Source organism: Neolamprologus multifasciatus, chromosome 20, assembly GCF_963576455.1.
Source record: "Neolamprologus multifasciatus chromosome 20, fNeoMul1.2, whole genome shotgun sequence".
Lineage (NCBI taxonomy): Eukaryota > Metazoa > Chordata > Actinopteri > Cichliformes > Cichlidae > Neolamprologus > Neolamprologus multifasciatus.
This window is the reverse complement of record NC_140458.1, coordinates 32464737-32489038: the sequence shown is the minus strand read 5'-3', so window position 1 is coordinate 32489038 and position 24302 is coordinate 32464737. Positions and strand designations below refer to the sequence as shown.

Below are 24302 nucleotides of genomic sequence, written 5' to 3'. Positions count from 1 at the left end.
CATTAATATGGGTTTTAAGTAGAAAATTAAACATAAATGAAGGAAGCTTACATTTTGCAGGCCATCACTAGGGAAACTACACCAATGTCTCTACACCCACACTCTAACATTTAAGTAGACCTTTATTGGTTTACACACCAAACTACTTTGGATTGCAAAACGCCAGCGTATTTATAATACATTGTGTGCTGTTGAGTGATCGCTACGAGCGATGAGGCCATGTTCTTGGGAGTGATTCAGTTAGTTTGGCTGTTTGAGTGACGTGCAGCTGTATACATTGCCTTTACAATGAGTATTTTCGAGGGTTATCTAATGTTTTTAAATCGTACGTCTTTCTGCCAAAAACTACAATTTAAATAAACAATAAATATAGAATTAACATGCATTTTTGTAGCTATTATTTTTCATCAAAACATTCCATGTTTCATCGAATGAGGGCTTCTGTTTGATATCGCACAGCAAACTGCCATGTGAGCTGCTGAGATTTTTCATTTTCACCTTGTCAGCTCATTCTTCAAGTGTGAGTGGTGGTAAATTTCCTGGACACATTCTGGGTCAGGAGCAGGTGAGCTGCGTGGAGTAGGCTGAATGGTGTGGAGCACCCAGCTGGCAGCTCTGAGAGGAGCTCTTACACCAAATTATAGTGCCCATAAAGTTGTTTTTCTTGAGTGTAAAAAGGAAATCAAAACATATTAAAGCACTTCAACTCACAGTATCTACAGGGGCTGAGCCACAGTGAGGCTGCTGTAGTCAGTGGTCAGGACTTAAAGCCAGCTTAACTCTATTTTTGTAACACATAACCAAAAATCACATGATAATGTACAATTTAATAACAGCAAAATCTATTTCCTCTACAATCAGATGTGCAGTATTTATTCCCACTAAATCATTGTTTTAATGCTATAAAGTATATTATTAGGCCAGAGGGGCTGACGGCGCGATATGGCAGCCTCGCTTCTGTCAGTCTGCCCCAGGGCAGCTGTGGCTACAAACATAGCTGCCTCCACCAGTGTGTGAATGTGACAGTGAATGAATAGTGCCATTGTAAAGCGCTTTGGGTGCCTTGAAAAGCGCTGTATAAATCCAATCCATTATTATTATTATTATTAAGGAAGTAATAATTGCTGTGGAACACTTCATTCTCTGGTGCACAATAGTTTGTGGTAATAACTTTAATTATATCATATTTATATTCATTTTAAAGAGCAATCAAGCTGATATGTTTGCATGGAAACTAAGAGCATCTATGGAGCAGATTTTTTCAGGGAAAAATAATGAGATACATGTGACTGTTCAGTTCTTGCATATATCGTTTTCAGTGAAAGTCTTCTGATCAGCAATTCAATTCAATTTCAATTCAATTTTATTTATATAGCGCCAAATCACAACAAAAGTCGCCTCAAGGCGCTTCATAGATACAGAGAAAAACCCAACAATCATATGACCCCCTATGAGCAAGCACTTTGGCGACAGTGGGAAGGAAAAACTCCCTTTTAACAGGAAGAAACCTCCGGCAGAACCAGGCTCAGGGAGGGGCGGCCATCTGCTGCGACCGGTTGGGGTGAGAGAAGGAAGACAGGATAAAGACATGCTGTGGAAGAGAGACAGAGATTAATAACAGATACGATTCAATACAGAGAGGTCTGTTAACACATAGTGAGTGAGAAAGGTGACTGGAAAGGAAAAACTCAATGCATCATGGGAATCCCCCGGCAGCCTACATCTATTGCAGCATAACTAAGGGAGGATTCAGGGTCACCTGGTCCAGCCCTAACTATATGCTTTAGCAAAAAGGAAAGTTTGAAGCCTAATCTTAAAAGTAGAGATAGTGTCTGTCTCCTGAATCCAAACTGGAAGCTGGTTCCACAGAAGAGGAACCAGAAAACTGAAAACTGAAGGCTCTGCCTCCCATTCTACTTTTAAATACTCTAGGAACAACAAGTAGGCCTGCAGAGCGAGAGCGAAGTGCTCTAATAGGGTGATATGGTACTACAAGGTCATTAAGATAAGATGGGGCCTGATTATTTAAGACCTTGTATGTGAGGAGCAGGATTTTGAATTCAATTCTGGATTTAACAGGAAGCCAATGAAGGGAGGCCAAAACAGGAGAAATATGCTCTCTCCTTCTAGTCCCTGTCAATACTCTTGCTGCAGCATTTTGGATTAGCTGAAGGCTTTTCAGGGAGTTTTTTTGGACATCCAGCAGTAGCCCAGGCTCCCTATCTTGTTGTCTACATTGTAACACAACATTTTTATTACTAATTTCAAGTCTTCCACTTTGCGTCAGCCCTTTTTAAATGTGTTTTGGCCCAGAGACGATAGTGGCATTTCTGGATCATGGCTTCTTCTTTGCACGACAGAGCTGTAATCTGCATTTGTGGATGGCACAGATTTCCATGACAGAATCAAGCCTGTTTTTAATGCAGTGCCGCCTGAGGGCCTGAAGATCACATGCACCCAATACTGATTTTTCGGTCTTCGCTCACAATTTGCAGAATTAATTAATTTTTTTGTAGATTGGTTAACCTCTGCTCACCTTTACTTCTGAGAAACTCTGCCTCTCTAAGATGCTCTTTTCATACTCAGTCATGTATCTGAGCTGATGCCAATGAACCCAATTAGATGCAAAATGTTCCTCCAGCTGTCTCTTTTTAGTACCACTTACTTTTCCAGCCTTTCCCAAGTTTCTGGTGATGTGTTTCTTTCACCAAATTCAATCTGAGTTAATATTTTATAATGAACTGTTAGTATTTCCGGGTTGCTGAAAGTAATCCAATAAAGGCCTGGATAGTGGGAGATGCCATAAAAAGTTGAAGCCTTTCAGCACATCATTTCGGTGAAGATGGCGTCAGTGAACATGATCAGACAGCATTTAAGGGTCTATGTATGTCATGTTAAGTGTGGGAGAAAAAGTCTGAAATGAGGGTGTCTCTTGAACTTGCTTTGCTCCTGCTTGTCAAAGCCATAACACTATTATTGATAAGTAGCTGAAGACAATAGTACTGTGAAGATATGACCTTGATAATGAGACTTATTTCAAAGTGTAAACATTCAGAATCTTGAATGTCAGCCATTTCCACCCAAGCGAATTAGTTCATGCCATTTGCTCTATAATGATTGATTTCCTCAACACTGCCACCACACATATGCTCATTAAAATGTCCCTAGTGAGTCGCAAGCCAATCGCTGCAACTCTGCCATATGGCTGCTTCCTTCCTTGCTTATCAGCTGACCTCTGTACATCATGCTGACAGTTTTCACCATGCTGCTTCTCACAGATTGGGATTGTCTCCAGTGAAATCCTGCTGACTGTTTGTCCCCCTGTCATCTCTGTCTCTCAGTGTGGATCCCGGAGAGTAGTAACCCCCCCCCCCCCCCCACACACACACACACTTTGCCTTTTGTTTTCACCGTGAATGTCAGCTGAAACAAAGTGTTTGCAGTTCTCCATCTGTGACACCTGTGTATCCAATCTACACAGTCATTTGTGCCGGTTGTGGTCAGTACTCACACTGCTACCTGGTGCTGACCTTTGAACCTTGGAAAGGTGACACAAGATGCTTGTAGTTTTATGCAGTACTTGGCTTCTTTATGTTCTTTATGTCACTGGAAGAAACAGGGCAGGTTATTGTGCCATGGGGATCCTGTTCCTGCTTCTGATTCTGAAGGAGGATATATCCGTTTTCAGAAACCACTTACAAAGCTGCAAAGGGTTTTTTAAAAGGATGATCAATAGATCTAAATCAGTCACAAGGTTTCCAATTTTAAATCCCATTACGTTTTCAGATGGGCTTGCTTCAAGCTGAGAGTGCAGGCCTTTGAAGTCTACAGCATAAAGATATATTTAGAATGACCTGAATATTTCTTTTTATTACAGATACATTTCTATCTGATGTGTTTTTAGTATGTGGCTGGAGGAGTAAAACCAAATAAGGGGCTTACTACTGTGTGCCTCCTTCCAGTAATACTGCAGTTCCAGTGCCTTTGTTACATGGCAGTTTCACTCCTTCACGCCTTATCAGAACAATGGGCGAGTGACCAAGGTCTATTAGTTTTCCAAAGGGCGTGGGAGAAATGCATGCATGGCGTTACAGAGAGTTCACGTCACCCTTCGCTCTACTTCTTTCGGACGGTCCTGTAGAAGGGTAGCACCATTTCATTTCTCCGTGGAAAACGAAGCAGTCGCGCGAACCGAGGGGGAAAAAGACTAATAAAACCAAGAAAGCAACCCTCAATGCCACATGAAAGGCGAGAAAACCCGCACCGCTATTTTCAGCAAGAGCATTTCTGTTTCCACTGAAAGCGCCACGAGCGAGAGAAAAAGAAAGGCAGAGGTGAACGGAAATTACGCCGCGTCGGAGCTGCAGCCGTGCGAGCCTTTCTGTAGCAGGTAGTTTCTCATTGGATGTGTGTTGTGTTTTTTTTTTAACTGCTAGATTAAAGTGACAAAAGCTGGGTGATGAACACGAGGCGCCCTCCCGGATAAATCGCAAAGCATGGCAAGAATGCTCCTCTCAGAAGAAGCAGGTGTATTCCGCCAAGTGAAGGCGCAGGACGCAGAACAGCAGCGACGCACAGCCGCCTCTGGACCGTAATCACCTGCTCCAAAGGAAAACACCCCATTCTAAGACACTGTGGCTCTTAACCTGCGTATCATCGTCATAATAACTAGATTTTCTCTCAACTTAAATCTTAAATCTCGCTAACCAGGAGGATGAGAGTGCCGTGACACAGCGGGACGCATTTGGAAAATTCTGTACTGACAGGACTAAAAAGTCAAGGATTGTTCTGTTGGCTTTTTTTTTTTGTTTTTATTTTGCAGCTCACTCTTATTAAGGACAAAATTATCTGCAAGGATGGCCGGGGCACTCTTCTCAGTGGACTCAGTCTACATAGGAATGGAGGTGGTAATTGCTGTGGCGTCTGTAATCGGGAATGTGATGGTGGTCTGGGCGGTGAAGATTAATAAATCGTTGCGAGATACCACGTTTTGTTTTATTGTCTCCCTGGCTCTGGCGGATATTGCAGTGGGAGCACTCGTCATTCCTTTGGCCATTACTATCAACATCGGACTCCAAACTCACTTTTACAGCTGCCTGCTTGTGGCGTGCACGGTGCTGGTCCTGACGCAAAGTTCGATCCTGGCCCTCTTGGCTATTGCAATTGACCGCTATCTCAGGGTCAAAATCCCGACCAGGTAACGACCTTTTTGCAACCCAAAGGATCAAATTAAGGACGGGATTGAGTCATGCGTTATTTGTGTAATGTGGGGAAGTGATGCGAATGAAAATAGCATAGATTTGTTGGAGGTACTCACCAGAAATGATAGCAGAAGTCAGCACAGTTCCAGGGCTGTTTCATTGATTTCTGCATGGGTCTCGTTTCACTATACAGGAAGCTGCCAGTCTGCCAGTTTCTTTATATGCATATATATCCGCCTCCCCATGACAGCTTAACAGAGCAAGGCCAATCTACTAACTACTTTAATTAGTCTTTCTGTCATCAGGATCTCTAATGTACTGAAGAGGTGCACAGCGACACAGAAGGGGTCAGCTTTGCTTCTCCCGCTTTGTATGTAGTGTACACATCATGTCATGCTGGGGGTAAAGTAAAAGCACAAGCAGTGGTGGTGAAAAGCTAAAAGGACAAGCCGAGAAGGAAAGAGAAATTAATTATTTGAGAATATTGCCTATGAACGCCTCAGACCCTTGTCCCCTGTTAAATCCCATTAAGTCTTCCAGGCTTACAGGAATATTCTGTCATCAGTTTTAACTTTTGACTTTTCCATGTAAAGCTTGTCTGTCACAGCAGCATCTGGGCGTCCTTGCTCGGGTTATGCAAGTAGGAATTTTCTCAGGAATTGTCGCTTGTTTCCAACACACATTGCAGAGACTATATTTAACAATATGCAAATGCAGCATTGTAACATTTTCATAAATTACATAATATGCTGCATGCTGTACCACGCTCCCTGTTTTTAGATCAGAACCTGATCTTTTCCGATCTCTTTCAGGCTCAGTTTTTCGATTATTTTATTTATTTTTTCTGCACTTCTGACACAGACCTCACTTAAGGTCTGGGTCCCTAATCAATACTCATCCTACACATGGCACCTGCTACATTTGGGTTAAATTGAAGAATCTTGCTTTGCCTCAGGCTACCCTTCAGCAAAGGTCAGCCTGTGGTAATATGGGTGTTTTCTTTACAGCCAAAACATCCTACATGTTAAACATTAACCATTAGTAATCACTGGCTTACCACGATGAGCTGTATCAGATAACTACTTTCATCCCTGCCTCAGGGCAAGTGTCAGGTTGTGGTCCCTGAAATTTTGTACTTACAAGACAAGACAGCAGCGATAAGATCTTTAAGCCTCTGTTTTTTTTTTTTTTAACCTCCCTCTGACTCTGGCTACTTCTTCATAAAGCTTCTTAAATAATGAGAAAGCCTAGCCTGAAACACCTTTAATATCCAGTATGTAATAGCAGCTTTCTTTCTTTCTTTTCTTTAAGCCCCCCCCCCAAATTTCTGGTTTTAAGAAATTCATTAAAAAGTAACAGTCTTGCAAAGGTCAAGTATCAAAGATAAGAATTTCAGAAACATATTTTAAAAGGTAATATGTGCTGCAAGGACCTTTTCCCAAAGTGTCTTGGGGGTTGTGGTTGTGAAGATGTGAATCACATCTTCTGTCAGCCCAAGGACACTGACAATATGAAAAATGAAGTACAAAGAATGAAAGCATGCATGCTCGGACAATGTTATGTGGGAAAGTGCTGATGTGTCGCTCTGCTGTTTACTCCTGTAGGTATAAGCGGGTGGTGACCCCTCGGCGAGCGGCACTGGCAGTCGTCATATGTTGGACGGTAGCGTTTATTGTGGGACTCACACCCATGTTAGGCTGGAACAACCTGAAGCGCTGCCAGGAGAACGGCTCCATCAGCTCCGACCTCATTACCACGTGCAAGTTTGAAAATGTCATCAGCATGGACTACATGGTCTATTTTAACTTTTTCGGCTGGGTGCTCCCACCTCTGCTGCTCATGCTGTTCATCTACGCAGAAATCTTCTACATGATCCACAAGCAGCTTAACAATAAGAAACTGAACACCAGCCACGCAGACCCCAACAGGTACTATGACAAAGAGCTGAATCTTGCTAAATCCCTTGCTCTTGTCCTCTTTCTCTTTGCTGTGAGTTGGCTTCCCCTCCACATCATCAACTGCATCACACTCTTTTGTCCTGAGCGTAACAAGCCCAAAGTCGTCCTCTACATTGCCATCCTGCTCACCCACGGCAACTCTGCGGTCAACCCAATTGTCTACGCTTTCCGCATTAAGAAGTTCCGCTCAGCCTTCCAGAAAATCTGGCAGCAGTACTTCTGCTGCAAGGAGACGTCGGCTCTGGAGACCCAGGCCAGTGACAGGAAAGAGATGCCAACGTTAGACCTACAGCATGCAACACCGCCTCTTTCTCCACAGACAGAAATCCCTAAACCTCAGCCTCTGTCTGAGCAAAACCAGAAGGCCGAATCACCTCAAAAACATAAAGGACAATCATCCTTACTGGGGCAGAATGCAGCCTAAGCAAAGGATAGAGCTGATGCCTGGAGAAGTAATGATCAATGGGCAAAGCATATGCTCTCTCCTTGTCTAATGTGTAACATGCATTGTTACACAGGGCTACAATGCTTAGTGGAAGGGAGCCAGTTAAATCACTGGATGAGCGATTGTCTTCACTCAGGAGGAGTGTATATGCTGAAAGTTTGCAAAAGGTTGCATATAATCTTGAAATAATGGAAGTCTTTTTCTGACAGTGACTGTTGGTTTATCTTAGTAACAAACTGAGAACACTGAGCTTTAACTGTTTTATTCAATTTGGTGGAACAGTTGGTGGAAACATTACAAGATGTGCAATATAAGTTATCGTGGTTGGTCAGTATGAGATAATCCGATATTACAACTTTCTTAAACGTTTATATATTCAACGGAGGCGGCAACTCTTACTACTCCATAACTGTGTGTATGTTTAAAGTGACAGTGGCTAAAAATATATGAATGTAATAATGTAAATATGGGACTAAAAGCAGCACAGCTGTGAATGAGCATATCTTCTTCAGGGTCTTCACTGGGCAACAATGTGTAGTGTGTTATCATGGAAAGGTTTTTTGTAACCTCTTAACTCCTTTATGCAGCAGCTCCCCCCCCTCACCCCGGTCATTCAGCAGTATCAATCTATAGCAGAAGGAGCGACGAAGTAGCAGATGGACCAACAAGAGCTTTTAGGTGTTGCATGCAAGAGACTTGAAGAAGGAAGACAGCAAGTCACCTGGGACAAACCCAAGATGCACTTAAAGCTCCTCCTTGAGTGGATCTCTTCCTACCAGCCTCTTTTATCTGGTAGTAAGAGTGGGGTTTCCCTTTTTACATTAATAGCAACATTATCAACACCAGAGTAGCAGCCATGGCCTTATTCATTATCTGAACTGGTGTGGGCTCCACTTTTAACTGACCCAGAAATGACAACCTAAAGATGGTGAGTATGCACTACTCTGTAAGATGAACTTTTTTTCGCATTAGCTTAGTAATGTAAGTATGGTAAATGCCACTGACTTAAAGACTGTGTGAGAATGTAAACTAACTTTGTTTTGTCTGTGGAAAAGACTAAGAGGTGGGATAAGACACTGACATTCTCCTAAACTGGTGACAATCTCTTCTGTAAGGTTAAGGCATTTCTATCACTGTCTGAAACATCTGACAGGAGCTGACAGTGAAGCTGTTTGATTGACTGAAAAGACAGGGTCAACAGAAACAGCGAAGCACTCCACCCATGTGAAATGCCTACAAAGTAGAGGCTGGGTGGGCTGTAAATACATACATTTAAGGGAAAAGCGGATGAATAAATGTTTAAAGATTTTTTTTAGTTAATGCAATTTACAACCTGGGTTTACAGCTCTGATTAGCACTGAATAGTGAAATATACATATTTGTCTTATGATTTTATGTTTTTTAATAAAATGTATAATTCCTAGTCCGAATGTTACTACTGAGCACAGTGTCTATGTGCCCTATGATATATGGTTATAAAGTAAAAAGCATTTTCAGCAGTAAATATGATTTTTTAAAAACTTAAATTGAATGTGGTTATGTTTTTTTATATATAAATTAAAGAGGAAACAATCATAAAAATGCCATCGTCAGTCATAGAACATCCATGCAGTGCACATCAGTAAAAACATCAAAATTCAGTCATGGTAAAAAAGAAAGTACATTTATAGGGTTTTACATAACAGGACATAATAAATCATCATCTAATCCTAAGAAAATACAACCTGAGGTGAGCAACAACCCAAACATATTGCACCCTCTTCTTATTTATTTAAGAAAAATAAAGCAAAAATGCAGAAGCAGTGCCTCAAAAAGGAAATATAATTAAGCACACCCTTAGCTGCTCCTTAGACTCTAAATTCCACTGGAGGCAGTAAGTGCTGCTAATAAAAATGCACTTGAGGAAGTAATCATCACCATGTGTGAGTACCTCTATGAAAGCAGAAGGTTTGGCAGTGTACAGATCTGGGGCATTCAGGTGTGACACAATGCCAAGGAGGAAAGGCAATAATCTCAGAGGAGCAATTGTTGATGCCCATCAATATGGGAAAGGTTTGTCATCGGTTTGCACCAACAAAAATTATTCACATGAGGAAAAGATTCAAAAGATCCCCCCGACACACACACAAATAAATAAATAAATAAATAAAATTAAAAAAAGAAACAGAAACCCCCCAAAACCAGGAGCTACACCTCAGAATCTGCAGGCTGCGTGCTGCACAACAACATTCAATATTTAGTATTTACTGCTGTTTTCACTTAGCTAGATTAATGCGATGGTGTTGTGTATAGTATGTTGCATTGTTTTGGTTTTTTTTTTGCTTGTTTTCTATTCTTTTTCTCTCAACAGGTGATCCCGGAGATATTTTTTCTTCCCCCCTTTCTCACTGTCCCTCTCCCCTTCTGTTTTTCTTTTCCTTCCTCTTTCTTTCTCCCTCTCCTATCCCTCACTCATGTCTGTCCCGTCTGTAACAACTGAAAATAAAATAAATAATAAAAACAAAGGTCGATCAAATGGACCAATACGGCAATGCCATGATGATCCATTTGGCAAAATAAATCCATTGGGTATCCTTGTTGGTCTTCAGACAACAATTCTGACGGCTAAAGAACCAAATGGGACAGGCGGAAAAAAAAAAAAAAAAAAAAAAAAAAAGAATCTGCAGGCATGTAAGATGTTAAAGCTCTGCAACAGTGTATAGGACACAGATGAGGTCTGTATGGAGATGTTTCTCCATAATGCACAGCACCATGTTTGGTGAAAACTGACCACAGCATATTAGCAATGCATAACAGCATGTTTTGTAGCCAGTGGCACCTTGAAGTAAAAAAAACAAGGAACTTCTCTGTAAGTCAAAGTATTCTAGAGCTAAATGTGAGGCTGAACGCTAAAGTTAGTCTGAAAATTGGGCCATTATACAGAATAAGCATGCAAGCAAACCTGAAGATCTCCATCAGAATGGTTGAAAAAGAAAAGAGACGTCAGACCTGAGTCTGATTGAAATGCTGCAGTCACGCCTCACAATGATGTGAGAGACTGATGAATTCAACAGAAGATGTAGCACTTGAACTTGCTGCTCTAGGTGATTTAGTAAGGTGGGTGTACTTAGTTTTCCATACATAGCTTATGTATTTCTGCTCAGTTTTTTAGTTGTGAAGTAATACAGAAACAAGCAGCAGCGACTTTAAACCAGAGATACAATGTATCAACCTTTGATTCGATCGTTCTCTTTTTTACGTAAATGTAGTTCTTTTACTGAAATAAAGGGTTGTTTCACAGAGTGATTGTAATTGAGAAATATGCTGAATCCCAGGCCACTCATTTAATCAGTTACACAAATCAGAGTACAGCAGTGGGTCAAACACAGTCCTGTATCTGCTGAGCGATATGTGAAAATGGTACACTGGCAGGTCATTTTTTAGTCTTTTGCTTTTTGTTTCAGTTTTCCAGAAGCCAACCTTCCTGGTTAGGTTCAGTCTCACGTCTTTCAAAAACACAGCATTGTTTCAGGGCTGGTAGTCTAAAAATAATTCCTCAGGAGTCACTGAAGTCCATACCAGAGCTAAGGACAGGGAATATTGCATCAGGTGTTCAGGAACATTCAATTATATGGTGAAATTGATCTTTGGATGTGTTAATAAGTATCTGTTTTCAGTTTTGTGTTTACATTTTATTTCTGCTACTCTCAAGTGGCCGAAAGCACCAGTAAATGCATTTTTAAAAGAACTGGACTAATAGGTCTTACACCTATGTTTCTTCCTTATATAAAGTCATGTTAACTAAAGATGCACTTGTACTATTAAAATATCATAAACAAGTTCTTTTCTGTCTGTTCAGTCCTCTGGATCATTTGTCATCCTCTGACGTGTAAGTTTTTCCACAGCAATCAGCAGTCGAATCGGTGGATATCTCAGCTTCTTATGGGTACCTCGCTGCGGCTTATCAGCGCTGTCAGAGTTCTCATTAATTTTTCAGAATAATGCCGTGAGTGGCTTTAAGATAACAGTTGACAGTTGTCACCATTCACACAGCATTTCTTCTCTCTTCTTTCTCTTCAGTCTGTGAGTTTCTTTGATATTAAAAGACTTGTGAAGTTCTGAAAAAGACCAGGCAGCGCAAATAAGGACTACTCACACTGTGCTGTGTCTGCAAGGGTTTATTCTCGAAAGCTGTCAACAGAGTAACTTCACTCGCTTCTTTCTGATATGACATGTGTATAATCCCTACAGTGGATGTCGTGTGCGCAATTTTATATGACATGATGTTAAATGGAAAGCTTTTATAAATCAATAAACTGTTCAATATAATGATTCATAATAGTTTGCTCTGTGGCCCTGTTCTTATCATGTTGGCTCCAATGAAAAGATTAAATATTAAGTGAAAGGAGACTTCAGATAAGAATGTGCATTTCTATTAGAGCAGCGACCTTTCCCTGCAGTGACATACTGTCCTTGGGCTGATGTTAGTGTGAACCACAAGGCCTGAGAAAGAAGAGAGAGACTTGTCTTCACACGGTTCATCATTCATAAGAAAAACTGATACTTAGATCATAGCTATCATTGACTTTATGAAACCACAAGTGTTATAATACATTTTCACAGTTGTTGTATTGATTGGTTCACATTTCCAAAGACAGTTCTGCTCATCATAGTAATGATGTATTTAAAAATACATGAATTAATAGAGTACAGAGTACCGTAATAACAAGTGTGCTTTGACTCTTCTGGCGAAACATATGTACACGCACAGTACTGTGCAAAAATCTTGAGCCACCACTCAAGGGCTTTTTTCTACAGTTCTCATTCACTCAGTCACACACACAATCATACAGTGTTTACATCTATGCCTAAGCAGTTTTTTTAATCTAACATTCACATGTAAACACACACACACTGATGAATGCATCAAGAGCAACTGGGGGTTCAGCATCTTGCCCAAGAATACACGTGGACTGGAGGAGCCAGGAAGTGATCTACCAGCATTCAGATTGGTAGATGGCCAGCTCTGAGTCACCACTGGCCCTAGGAGGCAGACTTTCTTAAAAACACTCTTTTGCAAACAGAAAGCCTGGAGAAATATTTGCTCTTGAGCAATAGTTTTCTCAAGGTCTCTTCCAGTATTTGTTTGGACATTGGGTGTGTATTCACTCATTTCCTGCCCAGTCTGACAAATTTCAGGGAATTTAAAATATATATATATATGTTATATTTATATATTTGTTAAGTCACTTAACACTGACCTACTATGAATTGCTCAAGCATTAAAAAAAATGCTGATGCTGTATGGTGATGTGTCCTAAAAAAAATGAGGTAAGTGAACAAGTGGTGGAAAAACTCTAAAGAACTATCTGCAGCAGAAGAACACTATCTGAAAGTCGTATCCTTAAAATCAGTGGAAACTGGTCTTAGGAGTGATTAATCCAACTTTGATTTTGGTTCAAATGACCATCAGTATGCATGGACGAGTTCAGAGAGAGATAGAACAGTGAATGTCTAGATCATAGGTGTCAAACTCTGGCCCGCGGGCCAAATTTGGCCGCGAAGCCATACCAAATTACTATTAGAGCTGGCCTACTGGTATTATACAGCTAATATACATATTGTTTAGTATTAAGCTTTGCTTGTTCCATATACAGTTTTTCAGCAAAACGTGTTTGAGTCCATAAAAAAGATTCATACAAGAGGGACCTGTTTGTATCACGATGGAAGAAATGGATGGACTACATTAAAAAACGCAGGCCAGTTTTTGCTTTTGCTTTAGATTTTGACTTTGTTAACTACTAGAAGACTAGAGGAAATATTAGTTACATTAATGGAAACAAAAACACACTCCCTACATTTATTTGTTTATTTTTCTTTTCTTTTTCTTTTTCCTTATCTATTTTTATTTATTTTGTTTGTTGTTTCCTGTTTTGCTTCTTTTTCTTTTCTTCTTTTTCTTTCATTCTTATTGTATGGATATTTTAGTTGTGTAAATATAGAAAAAAAAGAAAAAAATATATGTACTGACAGATAGCTGAAGATGATGGTATTGTATAGTGATTCTAAAATGTCAATTAAAAAAAAGAAGAAAAGATTAATTCTTATATCTGGAGGAATAAATATATTTCAATAAATATTAATGTTAGCCCGCGACTTTGTTCCAGTTTTGAATTTTGGCCCACTGTGTATTTGAGTTTGACACCCCTGGTCTAGAACTATCCAACCCAATATCACGGCAAAATGTGTAATAGACACCAAAGCATGAAAAGGGCGCACATGCATGAAAAGGGCGCACATGCATGAAAAGGGCGCACATGCAGAAGTTGCAGTAAGCAGCAGTAACAGCAAAGGGAAATGTTTTATTTTAAACAAAATTAAAATAATCTTGGGAAAATGTTTAAACAGCCATCATTACACATAATTGCCTTGCTTAAACGTTTTTGATGATTAAGGACCCTTGAATATATTTTATAGAGTTTTTTTGCTCACTACCGACTTCTTGGCTGTAAATATATATAAATCTCCCTGTTGGTAATCGTCTGGGTTGAACCATCTGTGAAACATGGTGGAGCTTTATGGTTAATTTTGGGGTTTATGAAGTCATTTAGGGTCTAGTTCTATATTGCTTCATCCTTTGAGCACTTCTGAGTTTTGTTCTGTTCTTTGGTTTGTGTCACCTTTTTGTGTTCAGTCTGTCCTAGACTTGTCTCTGTGTTTCCTATAGCATCACTGTATGAAGTCTGCCTTGTCTCTGTGTGTTTCCCTTTCTGTCTTTGTGTCAAATCTGCATTTCTGTTATTTTATTTTGTGTTCTGTCTTATTTTGGTAGTCTTTCATCCTGTCCCTCATTCTACTTTGCTGTGTGTTTCCCTGCTTCTTGTTTCTGTTTCCTCCAATAAGTGTATCCCCTGGTTTTTATTTTGTCTGGATCACAGTTGACTAGTTTCGTTCAGCCAGAATAAAGGTTTGTTTCTGTTCAACTTCTGTTCGAAACCTGCCTGCCACATCACTTCACATGACACTGTCACAGTTTGGAGCAGCATTTCTGCCAATGTGGATGTTGATCTTGTCAAAACTGATTGAAGTGTGAACGCAGAAAAGTACTAAAGCCACACTGTCATACAGTAAAAGAATACTTGGACAGAAAAGACAGTGTTTCACTATCAGTCGAGGATTGGCCTCCCCAGACCTCAACATTATTGAAGCAGTGTGGGATCACCTAACACAGCGGTCCCCAACCTTTTTTGCGCCACGGACCGGTTTATGCCCGACAATATTTTCATGGACCGGCCATTAAGGTGTCGCGGATAAATACAACAGAATAAAACTAGTACCGGTACCGAAAAAAAGAAGATTTATTCATAATACACGTGAAAAGACCCAGGAAAACCGAGTAAACGATAAAAACGAAAACAAAATAACACTGAAAACCGATAAAAACCCTGAAAACCATACATTTCACACTTGAGCCTCAACTCTCGCGGCCCGGTACCAAACGACTCACGGACCGGTCCGAGTCCCGGGGGTTGGGGACCGCTGACTTAAAGGAAGCTAACAGCCAAACGTGAGTTTGAATATCCTTAAGGAAGCCTGAAAAACTATTCATCAAAGATACGTTACATTATATACTATTGCAAGGTCTTTGCCTTAAAAAGTGAAGCAACTGTTTGATTTGACACTATATAAATAAAATTGAATTGATCTGAAAGAGCTTGTCTAAGAGAGTTCAGGCTGTGTAGAAGAATAAAGGTGGTGATTCCAAATATTGACTTTCAAGCTGGTTAGAAGTGCACAAACTCTGGTTTTATCTTTTATTATTTTTATTCATGCTTGCACAATGCTGAACCGATTTCCCATCGTCTTAGAAAAATACAAGGTGTGGCTCAAGACTTTTGCACAATACTGTATGTGGATCAATATTTCTTCTGGGTGGTCTGTTCCAGCTGTGTTTCCAGTCAATAAATTGAGCTGAACCTCTAACCAACATGGCTATTCCACTTCTCCCTTAAACTCCAGCAAAAGAGGATGAAGTGATTGCGCATTCGCTCCTGTAAGAAACCTTTTCATTAAAAATGGAGGAGAGGTTTGATCTACCTGGGATCTCATCAGGCATCATAAATAAGCAAAGTGTCTTTTGCCCCCAGTGCTGCTGCACAACAAGAAACACATCACCTCACCAAAACAGTTATATATGATAGCAACATCTGTCTCAGGGAGCAGCTGAAACAGACCCTGAAAATGAAATGAGGATAACACCAACAAAACAGTTCTGTAAAGTCATGCCAGCACTCTACTATGTGTTATACAGTAAAGCACAGAATGATGCTCGTGTCTATTGTTGACTTCACAGAGAAGCAATCAGTCATAAAAACAAGGCCACCAATGCCGCCTCCGCTGCAAGAACATCTGTGTCAGACTCCTCTGCGTTGTGATGCAGCAGTTTGGGAACATCAATTCCTGGATGGCACTGCAGCTAATGAGAGGCTGCATTCACATCAATGAACATAAATGAGCAGATGAAAAAAAAAAAACACCAAAAAAACAAAATGCGTGGATGAAAATTTGCAGCAGATGGAAAATTTGCATTCAGTATCAGCCGAACATTGCCTATTAAGATGTAATGATATGCAGCGTATTACTGGCAGTATGTCACAGAGCAATTACAGCACAGTGATTAAGTGAAATCCTGTTTAGCTGCAAAATGCACATAAAGGTGTTTTAACAGAAAACCAGGGCAATCTCAGAGCATTAATGGAACTACTTCTATAAATCGGTGCAAGGAAATCGATGCAGTTAAACAAGCTACTTTCCAGTAACAATCAATTATTCACCAAAAAGGCCTACAAAATTAGAACAGCATCAATATTTTACCTCCTTTTGTTATGTTTTTTTTTACGAAAGAAGAAAAAGCTAATCTCTGCACCAGGATGTTGACAACAAAGCCTTGAAGCAGGCTGTAAAATGTGGGGAGGGCATTGCCTGCTGTGTGAACCCAGACTAAAGAGAGGATGCACTAAATCATCCACTGGATTGATTTAAAATGATATTTTTATGGAGCAGGTTGAGGAAATGATGATTGTCTGCTTTGTTAGCTCCGCAGTTCACTTCTTTGGGTAAATAAGAGATCAATGGACAGTGTGGCTGTTCAAGCTTAGTGGTGCATTCTCTTTCTGACACGAATTCCCTACACCAGAGTGCTGTCCTTTGTCTTCACTGACTGCCCTTATGACAGAGTGCCACCTACTGGTGAAGATGCACTTAGTACTAAGTTTATTAAAATGTGGTGGTGCCAAGAGAAGCTGCTACTGATTTGGCTGACTTCCGGCTTCCTCATTAAGCATCTCCTGCAGGTTCTGGAGGACAGATCAGTGTTTTGTTTTTTTTATCTAAAATAGTTTTGATGACAGCTCCAAAGACCTGCTTGGCTCCATTACAGGAACTAATTATAAAAAAAAAGGGTGGGAGGGGGGGCACAGGGAAAAGAAAACAGCACTGCTACACATGGTAAACTGTGCTGCTTATATGATGCAGATTTCTTAGCTATGAAAGAACGTGCGTTGTTTAACTTGGCAATGTTCTTTGTACAATTCAGCAAAAAACAACTAAATCAAGATTTTGCACAATTTTAAGGCAGGATATCATCTCTCTTTTTGATCACAAACAAGAGTTTTGTTTTCCTTTGGTTTCTGAGCACCAGCCAGCTGTTTGAAGTTCTTGACTATCTGACCTTGATCTACAGTATGTTCCAGAAAATCTTCCCACATCCACAGAAGCTCACCCACACACCGTCACTAGACCTAAAATTCTGTCCCCGTTGTAAAGAGACAATGTGTTTTTTATTGCTCCACTTCTCAGGCAACTTTAAGCAAGTTCGTGATGGTAAACTGTTACGCTGAATGCAGCGCTGTCCACTTCAGTGACACAGGAAGAGTCATGAGCAGATGTGTAACCACAACCAGGCAGGGTTTCGACTTGTTTACTGCAGTGCCGGAAAATGACACATATTGTGTGCAAATCTAGGTTTGTGCCCTGAAGGAAAATGCTGCATTTATCTTACTCTGTGTGAGTTCAAACCCCTGCAGCCCCACGTATGGTAACAGTAAGCGCAAACACCAGCAAACACACATCAGAGGGAGGGATAATTGCCTGCCTCGACAAGTCTAAAGTAAAATGTGCAGAGGCAGTTGAACTGCTGTCTGACTCACTTCCCACCTGCTATCAGCTGCTTTTTTTCTCAGGGCTTTTTTTTTAATGAGGACAGGGAAATTCCCGACTCTTTTCCCATTTTTCTGAAATTGTGGTTTTTAAAAACCTGCTGAATAAACTTTATCGTGCTCAGCTTTGCATTCTGGGAGTGTAATGGTTAACTGTTTTTCCTTCCCTGTTCCTTGTGGCAGATTTGAAAAAAACAACTCTTTATAAGAGTTACGAAGGCGTTGCTCCATATGCAGTTAAACAATCCAAAATAATATTTAGGGCAATCAGAGCTCCCACCATAGCCCATGGTGTCACTCCTTGTGGCTGTGCTTTGGTTGGCACCCGCCCATAAAAGGCCACTGCTTATGACTGGGAGTAATTAGCTTTTAATGGTGGTGGTGGTGAAAGATGGCTGTCCTTAAAGTCAACATCACTCCGCCTGCCTTAACTTGTTCTGCGGTGGCAGCAGACACTGTCTGCCCCCACAAGTGGCTCTCAGCCAAACCCCTCTGTTGCTTTTTAGTGATATTATATAATGACAGTACTTCATACAAATTGCCTGCAGCATTATTTAAAATGATATCTCCCTGGGGTCGTATGGTGGCCTGGGGGTTAAGGCGTAAATGTCTACCACAACATACCCATTTCACTTCCTGCTGTGGCCCTTTTCTCCTTTTATGACTCCCCGTTTCATGTTTTAATAAAAAAAAAAAAAACATGAAGTAAAAGTATACATCTCTCTTCGTGACTTCTTTCATGATAGTTGAACATAGTTACATGTTGTCAAAGACTTGAGTTGATTCTGCAAGTATTTACAAAACCAGTTTACATGTACTCATGTTGGTCTGAGATTTCATGTCACATCCTGTTTCATTAATCAGTGCCAGTGTGTCCCAATCCTGTAGAGTACCTGAGAGGAAGGCTATGACTGTAGCAGTCATCATGGACTCTGTGCCAGGGAAATAACACAATAATTGGACCATGAGCATGGCAAATTTGAACTGCATTGATCAGGTTTGCACCGCATCGTGTTTCAAAACTTATTTCCCCATGTCTTGGCTGAGTGTAGTCATCATCTCCTGTCATCTGAAGAAAGAATCAGGATTAACTCAACCATAGTCTGCAATACATTCTCCTATACAGTTTGGAGAAGTTAAAGAAGGAGTAGGTGAAGAAGAAGACCTTCAGTGTTTTGTGTTGTGTGTTTTAGAGTAAACATGATAATGGATGAATTGCTACTGTTCGGATTGTCAGCATCACTATTATTGTTTTAGCATATAAAATCCCCGATGTTGAAGATAGTAATAAGTATATTTTAATTTAAGAGATTTAATTAATCTCCTAAGTTTTACAACATTTTATTAGATTTTTACAATAAAGCATGATATGGAAAAATATTGTGCCAATAAACAAGAAATATTCCCAAACTAATGGCCTGCATTCTGATTGTCATTGACGAAGTAGAATAATTACTCCTGTCTACTGATCCAGGGAGACATGAGTCAAACTTCCAGCCTTTTGTGCTCCTACACTCGTATTCATATGACTCTATCCAACTTTATGGCAACTGTGTAAAGTCTGTTCATGGAAATATTTCTGTCAAGTGTTTCACGCTGACTTGTGACTCATTATAGACAAGCTGTTATATGAGTGACCCTTGAGGGCTTGGAGGGCACAACATGGTTTCCGCCCCTGGCATTGACTTGTTTTCATCGGTTTTTGTTTTGGTTGTGTCATTTGTTATGTGTGCTGTGCTACAATGATCTTAGTGTGACAGCTTCACCCACAAGCACGCATAGTACCTGGACAAATTATGAAGTGCTACAGATATTCAGAGACAATACATTAGACATACGGGTTAAAACTGTTTTCGTTTCACTGCTACTGTAGTAATGAGCTGAAGAACATGGAGTGATCAAAATTAAAAGAAAGAAATACAGAGCCTGTCTTGGAAAACCAAAATAAACATCGTAAAAACAAAACCATTCCCAGAATAGCTGCAAGACTCAGCAGACTCAGCACAGGCTGTGTAAAGTACCTGGACGTGGTGACGGGGTTACATTTCCTCCACATCAAACCAAGTAATGCTCCTGATTGTTGCACAATCGCTGAATCCCACCACAATGTCAGCAAGCCAGTCGTCATAAAATACAACACAGCTGAAAAACGAAGCTAGCCAAGGAACCACATCAACTGTCGCAGACAGGAAGTGAACTGCCTGCTAGTAACATACCATAAGACATAAACAATTTGCTTTAACAAGGCAGTTTTAAAGTAAACAGGGCATGTTAACAATTAAGGGCAAAGTTGCAAAACTGCAAACATTGAATCCAGGCTGGCTGAAAAAAATGAGGGTATGAATTACACTTTGGTGAAACACTCACACAGTTTTGCTGCTGTTGACCTTAAACTGCCACCGTTCAAAACATTTCTTGGCAATAAAATTGTGTTTTTATAGTATCTGCATGTGTGTGTGTTTTTTAGCAACCCCAGGGAAAATACACAGAGGCCACAAATGATGACTTTTTTGGTATTACATAAGTTAGTCATTTGCACAGTAAACCTAATCCAAAAAATCCAACCCACTTTAGCTGTGAGGGTCTAGCAACTCCACTCTGATATTATCCAGTTCACTGCTGACGCAGTCGGCCACCTCATATGGTCACATGGTGTGTGCCAACAGACCGAGCTGTGAATGAGGGCGAATTTTGGAATGATGCCATGCAAAAATGTGTATTTTTCAAGGTTTTTGGCCAGGCGTCTTTTTGGGAGCACAGTGGTGAAACCAAATGAAATGTGGCATTTGTTAAAATGCACGGAGCCATGTTCATTAAACCTTTGACGCCATGTGAAATCAGAGGCAGATGTTTTGAAACGAGATCTGGAAATCCTGACCGGAGCTACATATAAGCAGAAATAACCGTTAGATCATGTTAAATGAAGAAAAAGAAAAAGAGAGATTTGTGTCAGCTGTTGCTTTGAGGCTGAATAGAACTGCTTTATTCTGCACTAAACAAAATCAGTGAACCCAAAGATATAGCAGAATATCAGGGCATGCAGTGTGCTACAATGTAGCTGGCAAGATGAGACATTTTAGACGGGTACATTTTTCAGTTCATTTGCAATAACATGGTTTAGGTTTGTTAGCAGGAGTCCGTAAAGGCAACAAATGTCATAAAATTTGGAACACTGACATTTGTCTTTCTTCTTAAATCAAATTGAGCATAATGTTAGTTCAAGAAGGCCAAAGAATTCAAGCTCCGCACATATAAGCTAATGGCTAATGGCTCAACTGATACATTTCTACACATTCAACTTGCAAATGTTCCATATAATGTGCCTACAGTTGCTGGCCACCTGCAAGCCACTTTGAAACCCAGCCTCCATCTCCTTTGTGACTAACTTAATATATCTGTTTTAATACTGTACTGGAGTCCTCCCTTTTTTCATGTATGTACTTGGAAGGTAGGGATGTGTGTGCAAGAAAAGAGCCATACCGCCAAATATAAGTGGCAGTATATTTATTTATTTACTTATTGCTATTCTGTTAAAATATTTACAAGTACGAACTCTTTACACAGTGATGTAAAATATACACATTAAAAACAGAGCACATCCTCTTTCAGTTCTAAGGTTTTACATATCAGGACGTAATATAAAAATTGGTTCTGTGCAGGTGCTAAAATGATTTAAATACTGAGATGATCAATAATGAATGGCATACTGTCTTGTGCCATATCATTATTTATTTAACAATAACCAAAACAAATGCAGAAACTGCACCGTGTGACTCAATAGCTTGTAGAACCAGCTTTGCAGCAATAGCAACTTTTCAGCTTGAAGTGATTGTTTTCAGTGATGTAATAGGATTTATCAGTCTCTCACATCATTGTGGGGAAATTTTGGCTCTTTTTTCTTTCCAGCATTGCTTCAGTTCACTGAGATTTATGGGCATCTGGTAACGCGCGGCTCTCTTAAGGTCTTGCCACACCATCCTAGTTGTTTGAAATCTAGACTTTGAGTGGGTCGTTTCAACACCTTGATTCTTTTCTTTGTCAGCCACACTGTTTTAGATTAGCTGGTGTGATTGGGACCATTGTCCTGTTGCATGACCCAGTGTGGGCCGACAGATGGTCTCATATTTGACTCTAGAATACTTTTTGTTTGTCATGAACTTAAACATTTAACATGCTAACTAAAGGTTGTAGGGTGTGAGATGTAGCTTCGGAGTTTCTCTGAGTGTTGCACTGTCCGACCTTGGGTTGATTTTGGTGGGATGTATGGAAGACTTAAATGCTTTCCACTTTTAACACGATGGACATTAATGGGAAATTGTCTTAAAACTCTTCTCACATTGATAGGCAGCAGCAGTTACTTCTCAAAGATTTTTGCTGATGTCTTCTCTCTTTGGCTACTATTTCTTAATTCCTATGAAAGCAATACTTAGTTTCCACACACTGTTTCTGCATTTTAGCCGAAACAGGGGTGGGCAGCACGGTGGCACGGTGTTTAGCACTGTTGCGGCACAACAAGAAGGTCCTGAGTTCAATTCCAACATCAGGCTGGGGTCTTTCTGTGTGGAGTTTGCATGTTCTCCCCGTGTTTGCGTGGGTTCCCTCCGGGTACTCTGGCTTCCTCCCACCGTCCAAAGACATGCAGCTTGTGGGGATAGGTTAATTGGATAATCCAAATTGTCACTAGGTATGAATGTGAGTGCGAATGGTTGTCTGTCCCTGTGTGTTGGCCCTGCGACAGACTGGCGACCTGTCCAGGGTGTACCCCGCCTCTCGCCCTATGACAGCTGGGATAGGCTCCCGCGACCCTGAAAAGGATAAGCGGAAGTGAACGGATGGAGGTTGCATTTAATGATTCTCGTGATACTTAACTTTAGAAGTCAAAAAGTGTGCACTTTCTTTTTCATGTGACTTTAATGGCACAGGTAAATGGCCTGGAAGTTTTACAGATATGTGAAAGATGTGGACCATTGCTGCTGCTGTTCAAGGGAAAACAAAGCGAATTGCAGACATAGAATTAAAAATATGTTCTTCATGAGAAGATAACATCATTTCTAGTGTACGTCAACAAACATTACCGAATGGCAAACAAAGGATGTATGTGTCAAAATGTATGAAGCATCAACCACACCAGGAAACCATGAATTCAGAGATGCAGAAATACATCTTCCTCAATAAACCACAGGTCCAAAATTTCAACCCTCCTCTTCAGTAATACTCTATGCACACCATTTCCTTTACCAAAAATGGTAACCCAACAGCTTTAAGTCAGAGGATGTGCACACAATTCTTCGCATTTCCAAGTTCTATTTACAGCCAACTGATCTTATAGTCATTCACTTTACTTAGTAAAACATTATTCTCAAGTTCTTGGACAAGACATACCCCCTCTGCTTTTTACACGAGACATTTGACTCTGCAAAACGAGTTGTTTATTTTCCTGCATCTGTGAAGGTACTAAGTAAACATGTTTGCACAGTAGAAAGGATGTGTTCACTGACAAAAAGCCCCATATCTGCAGTCTTGACCATTCATGTGGGAACAAGTGAGTCATGGCATGCTGGCTGAGACACATCCTCTCCCACCTTGATATTCACATCTCCCAAAATATCAACATTTTATGGTTCAGCATTCAAACAGCAGTACACATAGTTGGCATTCTCTAAAGATTAAAGATTAAAAAACAAGTTTTCCTTAAGTCATATCTGTGTTTTGGTGTTTTTCAGTGATGTCTCAAATTGTTATGAAATCAATGCGTGCACGAGAACTTTATGGGAAAAATACAAAAACATTTGACGCAGTGCTTCTTGCCAAATAGGACATGTTAGTGATTGCTAATGAATTGAGTAATTCTGGGGATAAAGCAATTGAAGATGTTGCACCAGCAGTTGTGCATGGCAATGATGAAGCAGGTAGTTCCCAAAAATCTGAACCGCAAAAAAGCAAAACCAAAAAAAGCATGTAAACTGCAAAGGAAGTAAATGTGAGTGTGTGCTGATTTCATTGTTACCATTTATGATGATACATACTAATGCGTAATGCAGCAAATACAAGAAATCATTAGGTTACTGCCTTAACAAAGCAACATTTTCTTTCCAAGTTTTCAATGCGATCCTGCGTCTGGCTTGACTTAGTTTGATGTTTCCTTTGGTTTCAAAACTTAACAAAAAGAGGAAACAAGTTGTATTTATGAAAAAAGTGGAAGCAGACATCTTTTTATATCAATAATTTGAGCAGAAATAACAGAAGTGTCTAGCTGAGTCCCATGATGACACGATGAGTGTGTTATGCTTTAAAAATACCAAAAAAAAAACAAAACAAAAAAAAAAAAAACAACTTCACTGTTCAAATTTAACCTTTTGTTTATTTTTTTTGTTTAATGGTGTTAATCTCTTTTGTTATTTCCTGAATGGTTTTTATGGTGTGTTTTGGTGTTTTTTGAATGGCTGAAAAGACATAAAACTTTCAAAGTACTTCATTATTTCCTAATTATTTTTGTGGGTAT

General features: G+C 40.1%; 1 protein-coding gene across 1 annotated transcript; it reads left to right on the top strand.

The window, feature by feature from the left end:
* The first annotated feature begins 3961 nt into the window (after positions 1–3961).
* On the top strand, positions 3962–13444 carry adora1b (adenosine A1 receptor b). The gene is made up of 3 exons (XM_085146451.1): positions 3962–5197; positions 6806–9811; positions 10271–13444. Exons 1-2 carry the CDS (start codon positions 4857–4859, stop codon positions 7581–7583), a joined length of 1119 nt encoding a protein of 372 aa, XP_085002577.1. The 5' UTR covers positions 3962–4856; the 3' UTR covers positions 7584–9811; positions 10271–13444.
* Positions 13445–24302: the final 10858 nt, after the last annotated feature.